This window comes from Mus caroli, chromosome 13 (assembly GCF_900094665.2).
Source record: "Mus caroli chromosome 13, CAROLI_EIJ_v1.1, whole genome shotgun sequence".
NCBI classification, from domain to species: domain Eukaryota; kingdom Metazoa; phylum Chordata; class Mammalia; order Rodentia; family Muridae; genus Mus; species Mus caroli.
In genome coordinates, this window is record NC_034582.1 from 42,046,932 (window position 1) to 42,064,459 (window position 17,528).

A 17,528-nucleotide genomic window follows, 5' to 3' on the forward strand; every position below is an offset into this window, starting at 1 on the left:
ATAAAGTATCTCTTGCTCTTATAAAATAAAATAAAGTAAAATAGCCAGGTAATCTGCCTCTGAGATGGGCATATATATATGTATATATATATATATATATATATATATATATATATATTTATATTTATATTTAAAAAACAAAGAAGAAAAAAAGGAAGAAAGAACATAAGGAATGACTCACTGGGTTGTGAAGGGAGTCCACCTTCAGGGGGAAGAGAAGAAACTTCTAATTTTAGATGTTAGAAACATAGCCTTTGCTGGTCCCTAACAGACTTTACTTTAGAGCCGGCCTCAGAAGCACTTGGGGAAGAGGTTAGTATTTGATTTCCAAAGTCCTTGGGAAAAAGACAGCGTTGCTCTGAGCTAGATTTTCTTCTACTTTATTTTCATGTTTTATATGCCCGGATGGGTACATGTGTGTCTGAATGTTCAGAGGCTGTGTGAGGGTGCACACTGGGTGCATGCATGTAGAGGTCTCAGACTAACATTAAGTATCTTCCTGTGGCTCCTTACTTTAAATATTAATGCAGGACTCTCCCTAGAACCCAGAGCTCACTAAGAGCTTCAGCTAGGCAGCTTGTTCCAGGGACCCTGTTTCCACCTCTCCCGTGCGGGATGACGGGGAGCCGCCATGCGCACCCGGCTTTTCTGTGGGTTCCATGGAGGCTTGCAGAGCAAGCGCTTTACTGGGTGAGCCATTTTCCCTGATCCTCTTTCACATCTACATGCAAATGAGCTGCGCTTTAGGTCAGTGCTTACCCCAGAGGTCTAGGAGTTGACTGAGATAATGGAGGTTACAGATAAAAGTGCCACTCCCCTGAACTGCTGAGTTCTCTGCAGGAATGAAGCCATTAGTAACAGCAGCTGTAACACCAAACACCCTCTCCTGTGTGGCTGGATGTGTATGGGAAGGGACAGTGGGAAGGAGCCAGAGCTGGAATACGGGTAGGGTGTCATTTTGGGAAGATAGCATTCCTTGGTCATGATCAAGAAGCAGTTTTGCCAGGCAGAAAACCTTTGTTTCATGCCAACACTGCCTGCCTGTCAGACTTTGCCAAAGCTCAAAGTACTCGCCATCCCTCAGCGGCCCCGCTGAAAGCCAGCCAGGTTCCCACATGCTAAGGCAGCCATTAAGAACCTCTCTCCCAGCGTTGGTGGACGAGCTTCGTCTGAAACCACAGGAGGGGGAAGAGGATCTTCAGGTAGGACCACCACGGGGAAGACCACCAGGCTGACAGGCTTACGATCGGGAAGCCACCTAGCAGGAGATGGAATGCTGAAGACACCAAGACCACCTGCTCATCTGACTGCATCAGAGTGTGTGCGTGTGCCTCTCAGGGGAACCGGTGGAGGAAGGGAGGTGTTGTCCTACGCAGGTAACCAGCCTGGACAACAGTTCGCTTTAAGCATCATTTTCACGAAAGGTACTTGAGCCTGTTAGTAAAGTAAGTCTCTCTGGAGGTATATAATTCCCAAATGAGCTCCTAGTAAACACTACCTTTTATATTTAAAATTCCTCGATCCGTATTTTCTCCGTAACTTGTTCACTCTTCCAGAAACGACAAGACCAATGATGTAAAATTTAATTATAAAAACAAAAACAAAAATCTTTGTCAAATCCATTCAGTACATACTTTGTGACCATGGAAATGCTATCATAACTGGTCTGGTGACAAGAAGTGCCCCAAAGGGGGCCATCTGCACACTCCCTGGTTCCACCTGAGTTCTCTCTACAGTGTTAATACTACTCCTTGCTGATGATGGCTCTGCAGATAAAGAGCTGGCTGTGTCTAAGCTTCGGGACAGCTCTGCTTCTACACTGGGGTCCCTCAGAGATGACATAGGTCAGAGCCGCTGCCTTACCATTGCTGTTCAGTGTTTTCATGATGACCTCCATCTGTGCGAACTCGTAGTTGTAGTCTGGCTCCGAGGAAGCCTCGCTCGCAGCATCTAGATCATGCTCCGAGGCACTGGTTTCTCTGTCAAAGTCTTTCAGCCAGTCCCGCCGTTTCCTCTTAGGCAAGTTAATTCTGTGGAGGTTTTCATCATTAGATGATACCAGCTCGATTTATACATAACAGAAAAAAAAAAAAAGGAAATGAAGAATGCTAGAGAGCGTGAAGTTGTTACCTAAAAAAGTGGTTGTTTCCCCATAAGATCCTGTCGCCGTGCCACAGCTGGGTAGTATTGCAGACAAGGGTGCCGTTGACACAGGACCTGGAGGGACACAAAGGAAGGTGCCAGGTGGATAGAAGACAGTAGCCTCAAGACTCACAGAAGTGACAGGGACCAGTCTCCTAATGGATGCATTCTGGGAGCAGAAACAGTCTCAGCAGTGAGCCAGGGCCTGCCAAGTCCTTTCAAAGAGGGATTCCCCAATTCTGTGTGTTTCTAATGAAGAGAGAAAGCATTTTGTAACACTTACAAAGCAGAGCTGGGGAGATGGCTCTTTAGGCAAAGCTAGTGTGAGGGCCTGAATTCAGAGCCCTGGAACCCAGGTTAAGCTGGAGGAGTAGCACACAACTGTGGTCTTATCGTTCTCAGGGAGACAAGGAAGGTAGACACAGAGGTCCTGAGTGCTCCCAGGCCAGCCAGCCCTGCCTTTGCAGTGCTGAACAGGAGACTCCACCTCAAGCAATGTGGAAGCCACGCCTGTGGCTGTTCTCTGATCTCCACTCCATATCACACACACACAGACATAGACGCAGACACACACACACACATACACACACACACACAGATACCGACACACATAAATAGATACAGACAGACACACATTGACACACAGACACACGCTGACACAGATAGACACACACTGACACAGACAAACACACTGAAAGACACGCACACACAGACATAGACACACACTGACAGACACACACACAGATACACATACACAGACACACATACTGACAGACAGACACACACACACAGATTAAAGCACCCCCAATATATTCAACAGCTCATTAGAAAAAAGTTGCTGGCAATTTAGAAACAAAGTACAGATGTGGAAAGGTAGTTAAAAGTAACTTCCCTAAAGGATGCTCAGGGAAACCTAATGACAAAAGGTGGTAGACACGATCTTTAAGTCTCCTACAATCTCTCATTAGTAAAGCCCTGGGCTCCCCAGGGCTCTGACGCCTGAACTTTTGAAATTCATTCATGAAAACATTACACCCTTCAGTTTAACCCTGGTTACTAAGGCTTTGCCGTAATAGCCCTAAAAAGAGCGCTATTATGCCTCAAAGTTACGATACTGCTATGATTTCAATACGCAAAGCCTCCACAGGCTCACGTGCTAGAATACTTGCTTCCCACTGGGTGGCACTGTATTCAAAGGTTGTGGCATTTGGGAGGCGGAGCCTCACTGGAGGAAATGAGTCACTGGGGGCGGACCTTGGGTGACACAGCTACCAGGTGTCTAGGTAGGTTGGCTTCCAGAGCTGACCGTGCCAGCTGCTTCATCCTCTGGAGGATCCTTCACCATCCCACCAGCCGTGCCTGCCACCACAACTTGCTAGCCATATGGACCTTACTCTTTCAAATCAGGAGCCAAAATATACCCCTCCTTTGGCTTTTGATTTTGTATTTTGTTTGGTTTTGGTTAAGGCAACGAGAACGGTAATTAATACACCCTCCATAAACAGAAGGTAAATCCTCAAGGATACCTAGTGTATTCTTACTTTGACATAACTGCAATAAGCAAGGGGAAAGGGTCCTAAAAAGGAGGGAGGGGCAGAAGCCTCCGCAGTGCCTCCTACCTTGCATTTTCTTTGGGCGTGAGAGTGATGTCTCCATCCGCTGCGATGTCGATCTCACAGTGCTCGGGCTGAATCCCTATTCCAAAGAGCTGGATGTCCTGAGAGGTATCTGCACCCACCCGGGTGTGATCCTACAACATACAATTGAAGACCGGAGACCAAGTTCACAAGGGACTCAACCAGAAATGCTCAAAGCACTTGGAATAAATCAGGAGTAGGAAATGAATCGCACAGGAGGTCTGGAGCTTCAAAAGCCAAGGGCGGGCTGATGAGATGGCTCATTGGATAACAGCATTCATCACCAAGCCTAATGACCTGAGTTCAATCCCCAAGACCTACATGGTGGAAGAAAATCGTTCTCTGACCTCTAATCACACTCTTTGGCATGTGCATGTCTGCCATAGATAGATAGATAGATAGATAGATAGATAGATAGATAGATAGATAGATCAGCAAATAATGTAATATTTTTTTAAGCCAAAAGCTTACCTTGAAACATTTTTTTAAAATGTTTAAACTCTACCAACACCTGTTCCTTTATCAATGGTGATAAGGTGTTATTTTAAAACATAAGAAAATTGGAGTTAGCAGTAGCAGACACTGAATTTTCATTCTGGATTGAATATTTACTATTTGAAGTGGGCACCAGCATGCCACTTCATCTAGCTTTGCCACCACGGGTAAACTGAGGAGGAAGACAATGAGGTGTGGCACTGGCGATTGGGGTTGGCGCGGAGGGCAATGACACCCCACCTCACCCCACCCCACCTCACCCCCCAGTGACAATTTACCAGGTCAGCTCTAGAAGAACTGAAGGTGACTGGGCAAAAGTTAACTAGTTGGGGTGGGTACTCACTGTGACTGGAAACTCTTTTAACTCTTAAGGGGCAGGCAAGAAAGAAAAGGAGAAATCATGCTGGCCCTGAACTTGCTACCCAGTGGAAGATGAGCCTGAACTTCCAATCTTTCCGGCCTACACCTGCCAAATCCGGAGGTTACAGGCATGCTCTACCACACCTGGCTCGGGAGTCCTATTTCTGGCTTAATAAAGTTCTCTCGTAGTTCTGCAAATATAGACAAAGAACTCCTGACATCTCTTGACCTTTTATGAGACCATGATGTCAGCGCTATTTTAGGACAAACAAAAGGTTATTTATCTGGGCTTTCTCAATTTATCAGGCACGTGCGGCAGGGCTTTTGCAGGCATCGGACCAGTGATGACATAGCTCTGCAAACTGAGAGCTGTGTGTTTGTCTTACAGCGCCTCTTCCACTTTTAATGCCACGCATACAGACGGCTACAACCTAGACACATAAAAGTGTACTGGAGTTTTTGATACTTTTAAAGAATGCACAGGGGGCTGGGCAGGGTGGTATAAGCACTCTGGAGGCAGAGGCAAGTGGATCTCTATGAGTTTGAGGCCAGCCTGGTCTACAAAGCAAGTCCAGGACAGGCAGAGTTTGTTACACAGAGAACCTCCCCCCAATCCCTGTCTCAGAGGGGGAAAAAAAATGCACATGGGACCTAAAGGTAGGACGTTGGAAAACCACTTTGGAGAGGCCTCCCCCAACCCCCAGCATGCTTAGTGCACACGAGGGCACAATGCCAATGCTAAAAGGTCATTCTGAAAGGTGACCACAGAACAAACATCCTTGGGGTCAGAGCTAAGACAGACTTGGGGCTTTGCTCCAGGGTCTCTTTACACTTGTGTATGACTTGATATCTTCCTAGAGTTACAATGACGAATTTCCAAGGCCTCTCAGATTTAATGTGGTTGGACCCCAGACACCTCTGACTGGGAGACCATACATTTGGGTCCTTCTATGGGTGTACCCTGAGTTGTCCCCTCTGGAACCTGTCCTCAAGGGCATGGGTGAAACAAAGGCTGTTTCTAATGACCAGTGGGGAGGGGCTGCACCATTATGGTCTGGGGCGGGACATCCAGGTTCAGTTGGGATGACACAAGAGCACTGTGGTCTGTTCTCATAGCCCTTCTCACCTTTAAATAGTAAACCAGAAGCTCGTTGAGGGCAGGGTCTGCGTTCAGGTTGACGAGGTAGCACTTGTCGTCCCCCACCTTGATGCCAGAGGTCTCCAGGGAGATCCCCATGCTTTCCAGCTGCCGCTGTCTCTCCTGGGCACGGAAACAGACAGAAGAAGAGACGCTCTGTTGTTCTACTCACAAGACGTATCCATGGAAAGAGTAAGTCACTGCTTCTGGGGACAATGCCAAAGAGATGACACATTCTACCCGGCTCGACTGAGTTTACTAAGGGCCGCAGTAGAGGGCATGGCAGTGTCACAGGGCACCGCGGGTGAAACACACAGTGTCGGCTTGTAGAAACTGCAAGTCTGGGAGAGAGGACAAGACCGCTTAACCAGAACACCAAAGAGAGAATCAGTGTGGCATGGAGGGCTAGGGAGGGCTGCATGGCTTCCTGGGAGGGACATCAGGATGGGCGGAGAATGTGTGAGACAATTCTTGGAACACTGGACGCATAGCCACTGCAAGAGGCAAGATCAGTTGTTTGAGACGTGACTCCTGGAAAGCCCAGCAGACTCAGTGCACAGAGGACGATTTCAGGGGCAAACAACTCCAAGTGAATGGGGAGAAAAGTGGGAGATGGGGTTGGAGGAGCAGGTAGAGACCCTGTAATGACAGGCCTTGAGTCCACCCGTGCATGTAAGACTTAAGCAATCGAGTGCAGAATGTGGCAGGTACTGATCTATGGCTGGGAACACGTTAGCTAACAAAAGGAAGCCGGCCTCTCATGAAAACACACGCTCTTGTACGAGGAGGCCAGCGGTAGCCGTGTCCGTGAAATGCAGTGTGGAGCGATGGAGGGACACAGGGCACGCTCCGGCTCCATTGATTGCCCTTGCTGCAATCCATTTCAGTGACTGCTCATACAGCAATCTTACAATAAGCACAAAGAAGCACATGGTGAAAAACCTATGGTGTGCTGTGTTTTAAAAGTTTCTGCCAATCAGAGCTTTCAATGCCAAGAGATATAAACAAACAAACAAACAAACAAAAAAACAAAACAAAACACCACCAAAAGCCCCCTCTATCACAATGTGGATAGAAAGGAGGAGCAGAAAGGAGGAAAGATCCCCCTAGCCTTGCTTATTCAATGGAGTATTCCAGCAGAACATCACACAGGACCATACACAGACTGCTCAAAGACATGAAGCTAGTGCGTCAGTTCTCAACCTTTGGGTGTTGAAGGACCCTTTCACAGGAGTGGTATAATCAGATATCCTGCCTATCAGATATTATTAGATCATGATTCACAACAGTAGCAACAAAAAATGATTTTGTGGCTGGGGGTCACCACAGTGTGAGGAACTGTATTCAAAGGTCCCAGCATGGGGAAGGTTGAGAACCTCTGCCGTGGAGGGTTGTGAAGGAGGCGGATGTCCGTCCCGAGAAGACGGCAGGCAGGAGGAAGCCACCTCAGGAGCCCACCTGTGCAATCGCTTCTGTTTTCCTCAGCTTCTCTTCCCACGTCACCGTTAGCTCCTTTATCAGTTTCTCAGACTCTTCGAGCTTCTCCTTTAGCTCAGGGGCCTTCATGGCCTTTTAAAATAAACCAGAGATGTCAGCTTTCACAATCTCTGCAGCAGTATGGACAGAAAATATATAATGGCATCCTTGCCTGTGGTACTGGAGGTTGAACACGGGGCCCTGCCCCTTCTCTATGTAGCTATGAGCATGCTAAACAGTTATGAGCTAGATCTCAGCATCCTTATGTCCTTCCTTGGCAAGTAGTAACGGTCTCTCAAAAGCAATGAACTCACACACCAGCAGTGTGGGCCTTGGCCTTCGCTCACCAAGTAAAGGGAAGAGATGGACATGGTTGCCTGTTCCTCTTTAAAGAAGAGGCAGAATAAAAAAAAAAGAGCAAGCTAATATATAGAGGGGAAAAATCAATAAAGACTAACAGGTGTTTCATTTAAAGATTGAAAAAAAGTGCTAAAATTTATCTCTAAAATACCTTAATGTAGGGAAAAGGTTAGTTAAGCAGATTTATTTATTTGTCAATAAGACAGAAATCCATAGTGTCATCCATAAATATCCTGTAGCTGCAGTAGCCACTTAGGAACCTTTCTGTCAATAAGACCCCATCTCCAAGACTAAGGGAAAGGATGCCTGGCTTCTCTGAAAGCCTGGTGGAAACAATCTACAATGTTCATTTAAAAACAAAACCAAACAAAAAACCCACCACACACTGTTCTTAGGATTTCCCTTTGGAAGTTCAAGGGCCACGTGACCGACTAAAGCAAACAATTAGGCAGTGACAGGAATGACATCCTTTTCCTCCTGTCTGCAGGTTGCCAGGGCAGCAGTCGGTATCAGTCACAGTTGCTCTTTATAATGCCTCTTAGCCCACAGCAGATGCTACACACTGAAATACTGAATCACATGGCTATGACCCAGGGCCGCCAGACAGCACACCCTTACCCATCAGATGCCCAAGTGAAGGGACATCAGGAGCAGGGCATGGCAGACAGAGATTACCTCAGCCTGGGAGAGCTGCTCCCTCAGTTTCTCCACTTCCTCTCGAAGCTCTCGGATGACCTTGGCATTGGGGTCCTCATTCACCACAGCGTGGTTCACAATCCTCTTGGCTCGATCTGCGTATCTTAGCGTGGACAGTGTCTCCTCATAGTTGTCTGCTGCTGGGCTGATGGTCGCTATCATAGAGGTCTGGCTGTTCCCTCCTAGATTGTCCTATAAAGAATTGCAAATAGCAGCACCTTATTTAACACCACTTCACGTCAGCACCCAATAAAAGCAGGAAATAGCCACATTTGACTTTGTTCTTCGAGAAGAAAACGCATAATGAACGTGTGTTAACATTTTGCACATCATTTTATAAAAAAGATGAAATGTGGTCTATCTATATTTATAGCAATAAATAATACCTGCCAAAGGAAATTGTGGCAGAATAAAATGATATAAAGTAGCGTTAATTTGTGTCTGTTTGCTATTGTGTGGCACATGTAAATGAGTGTGCAGGGAGGTGTGTGTGTGTGTGTATAGGTATGCACATGAAGAGGTAAAGAAAGCTATTGGATGTCTTTCTCTGTCACTTTTAATTCCTCTATAGTGTGTCTAGCTGAATTGGAGAAAGCCAGCTGTCTCAGCTAGGCTGGGTGTTTGGCAAACTCCACCATCTCCACGTCTGGCTGTTCACATGGATGCTGGTGAGTGGAACTCAGGACTCAAGCTTACTCAAGCAATTGATCTTACCTGCAGAGCCATTTCCACACACCCTACAAAATATCTTTGTTGTGCATCACTAAGAATTAGGATGGCAGTACTGTGTGCCTGGTTAGGCAGCACTGTGTGCCTGGTTAGGCAGTACTGTGTGCTTGGTTAGGCAGTACTGTGTGCTTGGTTACCCACACATACTTCTTTAACAGCTATCACACTGGAAATGGCAAGATCAGATAAATATGAATTCTAGGTTAACAAAATACCTTCAGAAGCCAAGTAAGGACCGAATCTCGATAAGGCACGAATTTGTTTTTGCCTTTGCCAGCGGCCTGGTCAGCCAGTGACGATATAACCAATCCCAAGGTTGTAAGGGATCTGCCACAAGAGGAGTGAAAATTAACTTTTGTGGAATGTTTGTTTTCATAAAACAACAATCTTCTAGAAAACAAGAAAAAATATGCAGAACCATTAAATCAACAGTCAGTTAAATCTCCAATAATTTCCCAGAAGCCAAGAACAAAGAAAAAGGAACTTATTAGCATGAAATAACAAATTTAGGATTCCTATAAGAAAATATTATGCTTAATTGCAGCATTTATAAAATGTGTATTTTAGAACCCCGAAACACGCAATTATAAAAATCATACTGGAAAGCACTAATCCACTCCAAAACTTACTTAATCTTCAGGTCAAGTTGAGTCCGCCCAGGCCTCTGCTCTTACACCAGGCAGAACAACCCCTATAACTCAGCACTGAATGCTGGCCACATGACTCAGTGCGGGGTTAACGCACTTTCACAAATGCGAAGACATGCACAAACCAAGGAGAGCACCAGACTTCACTTTCAAAGTCTGCCACTCGAAGGAGCCTGGGTAAACACCCAAGGGCTTTGAAGAAGACCACAGAAGCCGCTTCAGACCTACTAAATCAGACAAAGGTCTCTCAGGGCCACACACACTAAATTCTGAGAACTTGCAGTGGACAGTGCCCAAGGATGTCTAGGCTCCTCATTAACAAAGCGCAGACTTGAGACCTAAACCATCGAACCCCATCATTGGAAACCATTCAGAAATGCAGGCCCAACCCCAACCTGCTGAAGGGTGGAGTCTAGCAGGATGCAACAACCACGCACGTTTGACAATCTGCCTTTGGAGAAACATCGACAGTGTTTTGGTGTGTAACTTGTATGTGGGTTTAAATGAGCACCTTCTGGAGCTGGCAGCCTAAGGCAGCGGGGGCGTGGATGGGGGCATGGGGGCGCTGCTGCAGGAGTCTCCAGCGGGGTAGCAATGGTGGCTCAGCGTTGGAGGGTGAACGGTGATTCCAGAACTCCTTTTTATTCTCTCTTTCCCCTCTGCTGCTAGGAATTTCCTAATCTTTGGAGTACCATGGGGAAGAGGGAGGGGCTAAAGGGGAGGTGCTGACGTCAGAGGAAGAAAGCACCAGAAGGAGACATTTATAAAGCAGCTCTGCTTTGTTTTCATTGGGTTTCGGATGAGCGAAGGGCCTCGTGGGCTGTTCTACTTTAGCTCCACCCATGGACTCCCCCAAACCTTGGTATTTAAAAGTAGCAAAAATTTAAAAGCCACTTAACATATAATAATGGATTAGTTGGGATAAAAAGAAAATAAATGGGGGCTAGAGAGATCCATCAGTGGCTAAAGGCGCTTGCTGCTCCTGTGAAGAATCCTGAGTTAAGAGTTCCAGTGTCCCGGATCCTGTGACTTACCACCAAGCCCCCTTCTGGCCTCCGTGGGTCCCTGCAATCTAAGGAACGTGCACAGACATAGACAGACGCAGTCACAGAGACAAAGACACAGTCAGTCACACGCACAAACACAGACACAGTCACAGACAGACTCAAATTTAAAAAAAATTTTTTATTTTAGACAAAACATGCTAGTAAGGCTCAAAACCAGAATAAAGGTTGCTGTAGTAAATGCGATGGACGAGGGGAAGAATTTAAGTTGTAATTCAATGTTTTCCCGTTCCCTTTGTCCTATACCTGTATACTTTAATCACCAGAACGCTTCCCTCACACGTCGATTTCGGCATTGTTGACATTTGGTGTTTGATACTGGAGTACATTCTTAGTGAATGTCTTTATGTTATACATCGTTTTAATGGATATTTCTTCTGGTTATTTATTCCTTGGTATCCATTTTGCATTTATTTTCTATTTATGTTACACCTTGGAAACGAAAAGCAAATTCATGGGGTTTTCTTAGACAGGTTCAAAACAAGCAGAAAGGAAATGGGACTTCTCAAAACATCCATGATGCACCTGGCCTGGGAACTGCTAAGGAGTGTAAGTTCAATGGAGGGTCAAAAAGTGGGTCAAAGAAACAAGGACCCTGAAGATGGGGGCTCTTGAAGGGTTGACCCATTTTCCCAGGAAGCCTGTGGGTGGGGCTCCCAGAGGAGTGAGAAGAGGCACCGCTCACACCTGCCCTGATGCTGGGTGCCATTCACACTCTGGACTTTGGAAACTGACAGCGACGGGCTGGGAGCCAAGCCTCTTAAAACCACTGGAGAAGTGTCCAAAAAACCCAGCGCAGACTGCACAACAGCTGTTCTGCGGAGTCAGGTAGGGGATAGACAGTCAGGAAAAGCCTCTGACTTCTGGGCAGCTGGCCTAGGGCCCAGGCTGTCCTGAAACAAAATGAGTGTGAACTAGGTAGAGTATCTAAGAGGGGAAAATGAAAGACTGTTATTAGGCTTGTAAGTTATAAAAAGTTGGACGACATAATCCTAGAAGTGATATATTGGAGTATTTCCTGAATGGAACCTAGTTTTAGAGATAGTAATGGACAAATAGTAATTTCCTTTCTCTTCTCTTCTCTTCTCTTCTCTTCTCTTCTCTTCTCTTCTCTTCTCTTCTCTTCTCTTCTCTTCTCTTCTTTCTTTCTTTCTTTCTTTCTTTCTTTCTTTCTTTCTTTCTTTCTTTCTTTCTTTCTTTCTTTCTTTCTTTCCAGAACTGAGGACTGAACATGCTAGGCCAGTATCCTAACACTGAGATATACCCACAGCCATATTTCTTTTCTTCTTCAAAGACAGGGCTTACGGTGTCCAGGCTAGCCCTGAACTCACTCTGTAGCCTAGATAAGCCTTGATGCTGTTTTTACCCCAGCCTCCTGAGTAACAGCGGTCCTTGTCTGGGAGCCTTGGGAAGGGCACTCCATAAACTAAATCAGTGTGTAGAAAAACTGAGGCAGCCAGAGTCCAGTGGCAGGGAATGGAGAAGTTATTCCACTTTCACCAGACAGGTGGAGTCGCAGCCTGGCATTCTGGTGGGCAATTTCTCACCCTTCCTCCACAGGGAGAATGTCTGCAGAGAACCTAAATCCAGCACATTCCTGGGTAGCTGCAGCCACATGGTGCCTTGGTGCCTTTGCTCTTCAAATGAAAGGAGTGTCCCATGCTTTAAAGTACTTAAGAGCTTTGGGAGAGACGAAACCCCTAAATCTGCGGCCCATTAAGCAGGCACTGAAGTCGTGCGAAACTGCTGACAGGTCTGCTCAAGAGGATTATTAATGTTTTGTATAAAGAAGCGGGGATGAGAGACTGAGAGCGCATTGACGAAATACATCAGCGATTTCTTTAGCTTCAGCATCTGGCTGGTCACGAGGCTTAGAAAGCCTTTGTGGGACTACAGTTTCATCTTATTAACATGGTTAGCACACGCTCAGCGTCCTGGCTGCTAGCCGCTGTCCCGTGTACCTTACAAGAAACCGCTGGCTGAATCTTCACGGTAAGGGTACAAGACTGACAGCTTCCTTAGTCACACATTACAGAGGAGGAAACTGAGGGAAGGTCACATGGCCGGATTGGATAAGCAGGAAATTGCAGGGTCTCCTCTGGGAAGCCCATTTTGACTCCACCCCTCCAGCTGCCAATCACCTCGGCTGGGTTCTCACCATTCTCCACATGTTTCTATGGCAACCTATGTACCAACACATCAGCCCCAAAGCTCTTTCTGCTCTGCCTCCCAAGGCCAGGGTCTGCAACTCACTCCGCCTTGTGTTCTAATCAGCTCTGCCAAGTTCAAGCCTGTACCTCTTATCTGAGATCCTTGCGTGCACACGTGCCTTGAAATTTGGCATCTTTCAAAATTTTGTATTGTACTTGTAATATATACTATAGGACCTCCTGGAGGGATCTCAGACAGTTTCCCTAATAAATAGGAAAATACCCATGATGGGAATAAACAAAAATCAATGTAGAAACAGTCTGGTGCAGTGGTTCTCAACCTTCCTAATGCGGCAACCCTTTAATACCTCATGCTGTGCTGACCCTAACCATAAGATTACTCCATTGCTTCTTCATGACTGTAATTTTGCTACTGTTACAAATCGTAATGTAAATATCTTGATAGGCAGGACATCTGATATACAATCCCCAAAAGGAGTTGAGACCCACAGGTCCAGAACTCCTGGTCTGGAGGCTGACTCGTGAGTGTGGAGTGATCTTGATTTTGCTTCCTCAGGAGACTTCCTGTGCCTCCTGCTTCCTGAGTGGTGATGCTCTATCTCTCCTGATCCAGAGGTTCTCTCAAGGGTCGCCATCCTGCTGTCACACATTATCACAGATGCCATGGCTTAAATCCACACGGCTCTATAATCTTAAAGCTCTGAAGGTCAGAAATTCAGACTGCATACTACCGGACCAAAGCCGGAGGTTTCATAGGTGGGTCTACATTTCCTGGGTGGGTGGGGTCTAGGGAGCTGAGTGGATGGGGTCCAGGAAACTGCGTGGATGGGGCCTAGAGAACTGGGTGGGTGGGGTCTAGGGAGCTGAGTGGATGGGGTCCAGGAAACTGCGTGGATGGGGCCTAGAGAACTGGGTGGGTGGGGTCTAGGGAGCCTCCACACTTATGTTGTCTCCTACCTTCCACAGGCCACCCTCACTCCTGACTCACAGTCCTCTCCTCTGTCTTCTTGCAGAAAACAAGTCAGGTCCCTTGCTCCCCTTGCTGTGTCTCAGGTTCACCCGAATCTCTCTTTCCTTTGAAGGAGCCTTCGACAGATTGGGTCTACTTGGGTAACCTTTCCATCTTAGAGACCCAACTTGAATTATACCTACAGAATTCTTTTGCCTTGTAATGTGTACACAAGACTTGGAACTTACAATGTGGAGCTATTTGGTATTGTTTGGGCTAGACACCAAGTCCACTCGTGACTCACATCTGATGGGTTTTCACTTATGTGACTTTTCCAAACATCAGCTTACTAGTATTTAAACCACCTGTCCCATCAGCAAACACAAAATGACCCGCTCTATGTCCTATACAAGACAAGTCACGTGAAAGCTACAGAGAACACCAAAAACAGAGGTCCCGCCTCCCAAAGCAGCTGGAAGGCACACACATACCATTTGTCAGGGACCTTAGTTTGCAGGTTAGGAAAAGAACAGGGTGTGAGGAGAACTCATAAGTCATTGTGCAGAAGTTGCTAAGGAATCTAGACTATGTTACCACATAGCCTGGAGGCAATCCAGTACAGACCAGTCAGGATTTCTAAATAACTTAGTATATAAATACGAGAAAGCATCAATAATATTCATGATAGACCAAAGAATCAGACTATGCCCGGCAAACAGCATACAGCCCCTAGAGCGTTCCAGCAGTCAGACCCAGGAACTGCACTTAGAGTCCTAGCTCTACTACCTGACCACTGTCTGCCTTGGTTTTCTCATTGGCCAGATGAAGATACAAAATCCATCTTACAATGCTGATGGCAGGTTAGGGCTGGTGAGACAACCCAGAAGTTAGGACACCAGACAGTCTACTAGAGAACTAGGGTTAATTTCCCAGCATATACACGGCAGCTCACAACTGCATATAACCTCTACTCTAGGGGACCCTCTTCTGGCCCTCCAGGCCACCTGTAAACATGCACACATCAATCAATTAATCAATCAATCAATCAATCTGATGGGCAGATCCCCAGAGAAAACTCAGAACCTTTCTAGGCATAAGGGAGAACTCAGACAGACAGACACAAAAAGGAAGCCAGCATTAGTGACAACAAGGCCATATATATGCTCTAAATTCTCATATATTCTTGTGTTGCCCCACAAACCTTTGCAGAGGGAAGGCTGAGGTACCAGCATCAGGAAATGCATTCCTAACAAAGGGATGCTCTTTGCTTTGGTCCTCCCCACCCCATCCCGTGCTCCAGTATCTGCTTTCCCACCCTCTTCTGGGTTCCAGGGAAGCAGACCGGCAGAGCCATCCTTCCTTCTTCTATCCCGACCTTCTTCAAAGCCTTGTCATGAAGCACAACAAAGCGCCTACTTATGAAAGCCCGAGAGAGGAGGACGGGGAAGGGGGGAATCCCCTAGAAAGGAGAGACTTGGCCAGTGTGTGCAGCTGTGTCCGTCTGATAAAGCCGGTGATGTCTCACATCTCCTCTCTGAGCTTTCATATGCTAAGAGCATTCTGTGCCAATATTATGTTACAACATCAAGCTGCACGAGCATGCTCCTGAGAATATTTCTCAACATCACGTTCTGCTGAAGACAAGACCTCAAATTACCGCGGATCAACCGAAAGGGATAACAACAACTCTGAGTGCTTTTCTGTAGAACTCGGAATAATGATAGCAATTATGCTGATTAGAGAAATAGTCATGACATAATTAGTATTTATTCCGTGCAAACCACACACCAGGCATTGTTCTAAATGCACCGTGGCATTTAATCTTGTGCAGTCTGAGGAAGCCACTACTGTTCAACCTCCCCTCTACAGACAGGAAAACCGAGGCAGAGTGGCTATGTCACTTGCCCACAATACACACATCTAGTAAGTGGTGGATGTAGGATGAACTCTGGGCAGCCTGGTCCCTGAACATGCACGAATACAGACAGACAGACACACACACACACACACATACAGACACACAGACACAGACACATACACACACTCCAGACAAACAGTGAGCCTCCTCATCTACATTACGCATATATCAATAGCATCAGCTTTACAAAGGAATTTAAGGCAGGGTTTTTCTGTTGATAGATCTGCTCTATAACTGTGGCTTGAGAGTGTTACTGTAGGCACTCCCTGACTTACAATGGGGTCAGCTCCAGCTAAAGCTACTCTCAGTAGGAAACACTGTGAGTCAAGAATGCGGTTAACACACCTGCCCTCACTAGCCAGCATCCTGTCTTAGCAACACAGCACACTGTGGAGTGCTGAATGGATCTGTCTAGTAAGCCATGGTTTGCCATCATCTACTTAGCTGGAGGTATAGAAACAGACTACAGCTTGTCCCAGGAAACGACTCAAAGTCAAAGTCTAAAAAGTCCCAAGTTGAACCACTAATCAGGGATCGAAGTGCTTGAATTGGACATTTGGTCTTTTGCTGGTGGTGCTGTGGTAGGAGGCTGTGGAGCCTAGTTGGGATGGAAGGGTGGGGCTGATCCCTGGGGCTTAGATTTTGAGGTTTGAGATCTGCCTCTGGCCCATTCTTTGCTTCCTGATCCACCCATCCGAAAGACAGCCAGTTCCCACAGCCTTAGCCGCTCCTGCTTTCCGCTGCCATGGGTTTTCAGCTGTGAGTGTACATATCGTTTTCCCTTCCTTCAGACACATTAGCCAGTTATAATCAAAGTGACAATACAAATAACTTCTATTACATCTACCCTGAGCTGGGGATCACCTGTCCACACAAGCCACATAGGCCATTTACCACTTGCAGAAGGGCAGGGCTATACCAGAGGACTTTACTTCAATAAATGTCATGTTCAGAAACAATCGCTGCCTGCCGTTTTTGTCTCCCATCAGCCTTACTGAAGTTACAAAGTTACAAACACTTTAACCTTGTGTCAGAATCACTGGATCCTTATAATGCAAGGAGGCACCCACTCCCCACCCTCCATTGCAAAAAAAAGGAACTTAAGTTGCCTGGATTGCTCTGGTCACCTTACTTGTTAATGTTGCTGCCTTCTTTCAGCCGCTCACCCGCAGCTCCAGTCTTCGACACTCTCTCGCTCCCAGCCAGGTCTACCAGGCTCACCTTGCTGACCTTCTCCCCGGAGTTCTAATTGTAGGAAAGAAGAGAGAAACAGCACACATGAAGAAGACACATGGATACTGATACTGTGATCCACTCCATCACAAAGCACTTGCGATCTTAACCGGTTCACAGTTATTTCTGTCAGCCAATTGTTTCCTAGTAATCAAATTTTAGATCTTTGTATGTATGTGCACTGTACGTGTACATGCATGTCCATGCTTATGTGTGTGAGGACCAAAGAATAACCCAGGTGGTTGAACATGGTCTCCATTCAGGGTTCACTGCAGTGATCCAGGTTGGCTGGCCCAGACACTTCTGGGTATTCTCCTGTCTCAGATCTCTCCTCTCATTCATTATGGGAGTCCTGGGGTTACAGAAGTGCTCTGTCACATTGCACTTAACATGGGTCATGGGGATCCAAACTCAGGCCCCCGTGTTTGTGTGTCACGAGCTTTACTCACTAAGCCATCTTCTGAGTCCCTAAGGCAAAATTTAAGAGGGTAAAGAAATCGAACATTCTGCTCT

The 17,528-nt window shown here is 46.4% G+C and overlaps 1 protein-coding gene across 3 annotated transcripts in view; it reads right to left on the reverse strand.

Moving 5' to 3' along the window:
• Kif13a (kinesin family member 13A) overlaps positions 1–17,528 on the reverse strand; it is a 181,939-nt gene that overhangs the window by 56,632 nt on the left and 107,779 nt on the right. For all 3 annotated transcript variants that reach the window (XM_029468210.1, XM_021179807.2, XM_029468211.1), the window contains exons 9-16: positions 16,915–17,027; positions 9,249–9,360; positions 8,284–8,496; positions 7,231–7,341; positions 5,761–5,895; positions 3,762–3,892; positions 2,131–2,217; positions 1,864–2,030 (exon numbers count right to left, since the gene is read on the reverse strand). In XM_029468210.1, coding sequence (XP_029324070.1) covers positions 1,864–2,030; positions 2,131–2,217; positions 3,762–3,892; positions 5,761–5,895; positions 7,231–7,341; positions 8,284–8,496; positions 9,249–9,360; positions 16,915–17,027 — 1,069 coding nt within the window. The remainder of the gene's footprint in view (positions 1–1,863; positions 2,031–2,130; positions 2,218–3,761; positions 3,893–5,760; positions 5,896–7,230; positions 7,342–8,283; positions 8,497–9,248; positions 9,361–16,914; positions 17,028–17,528) is intronic.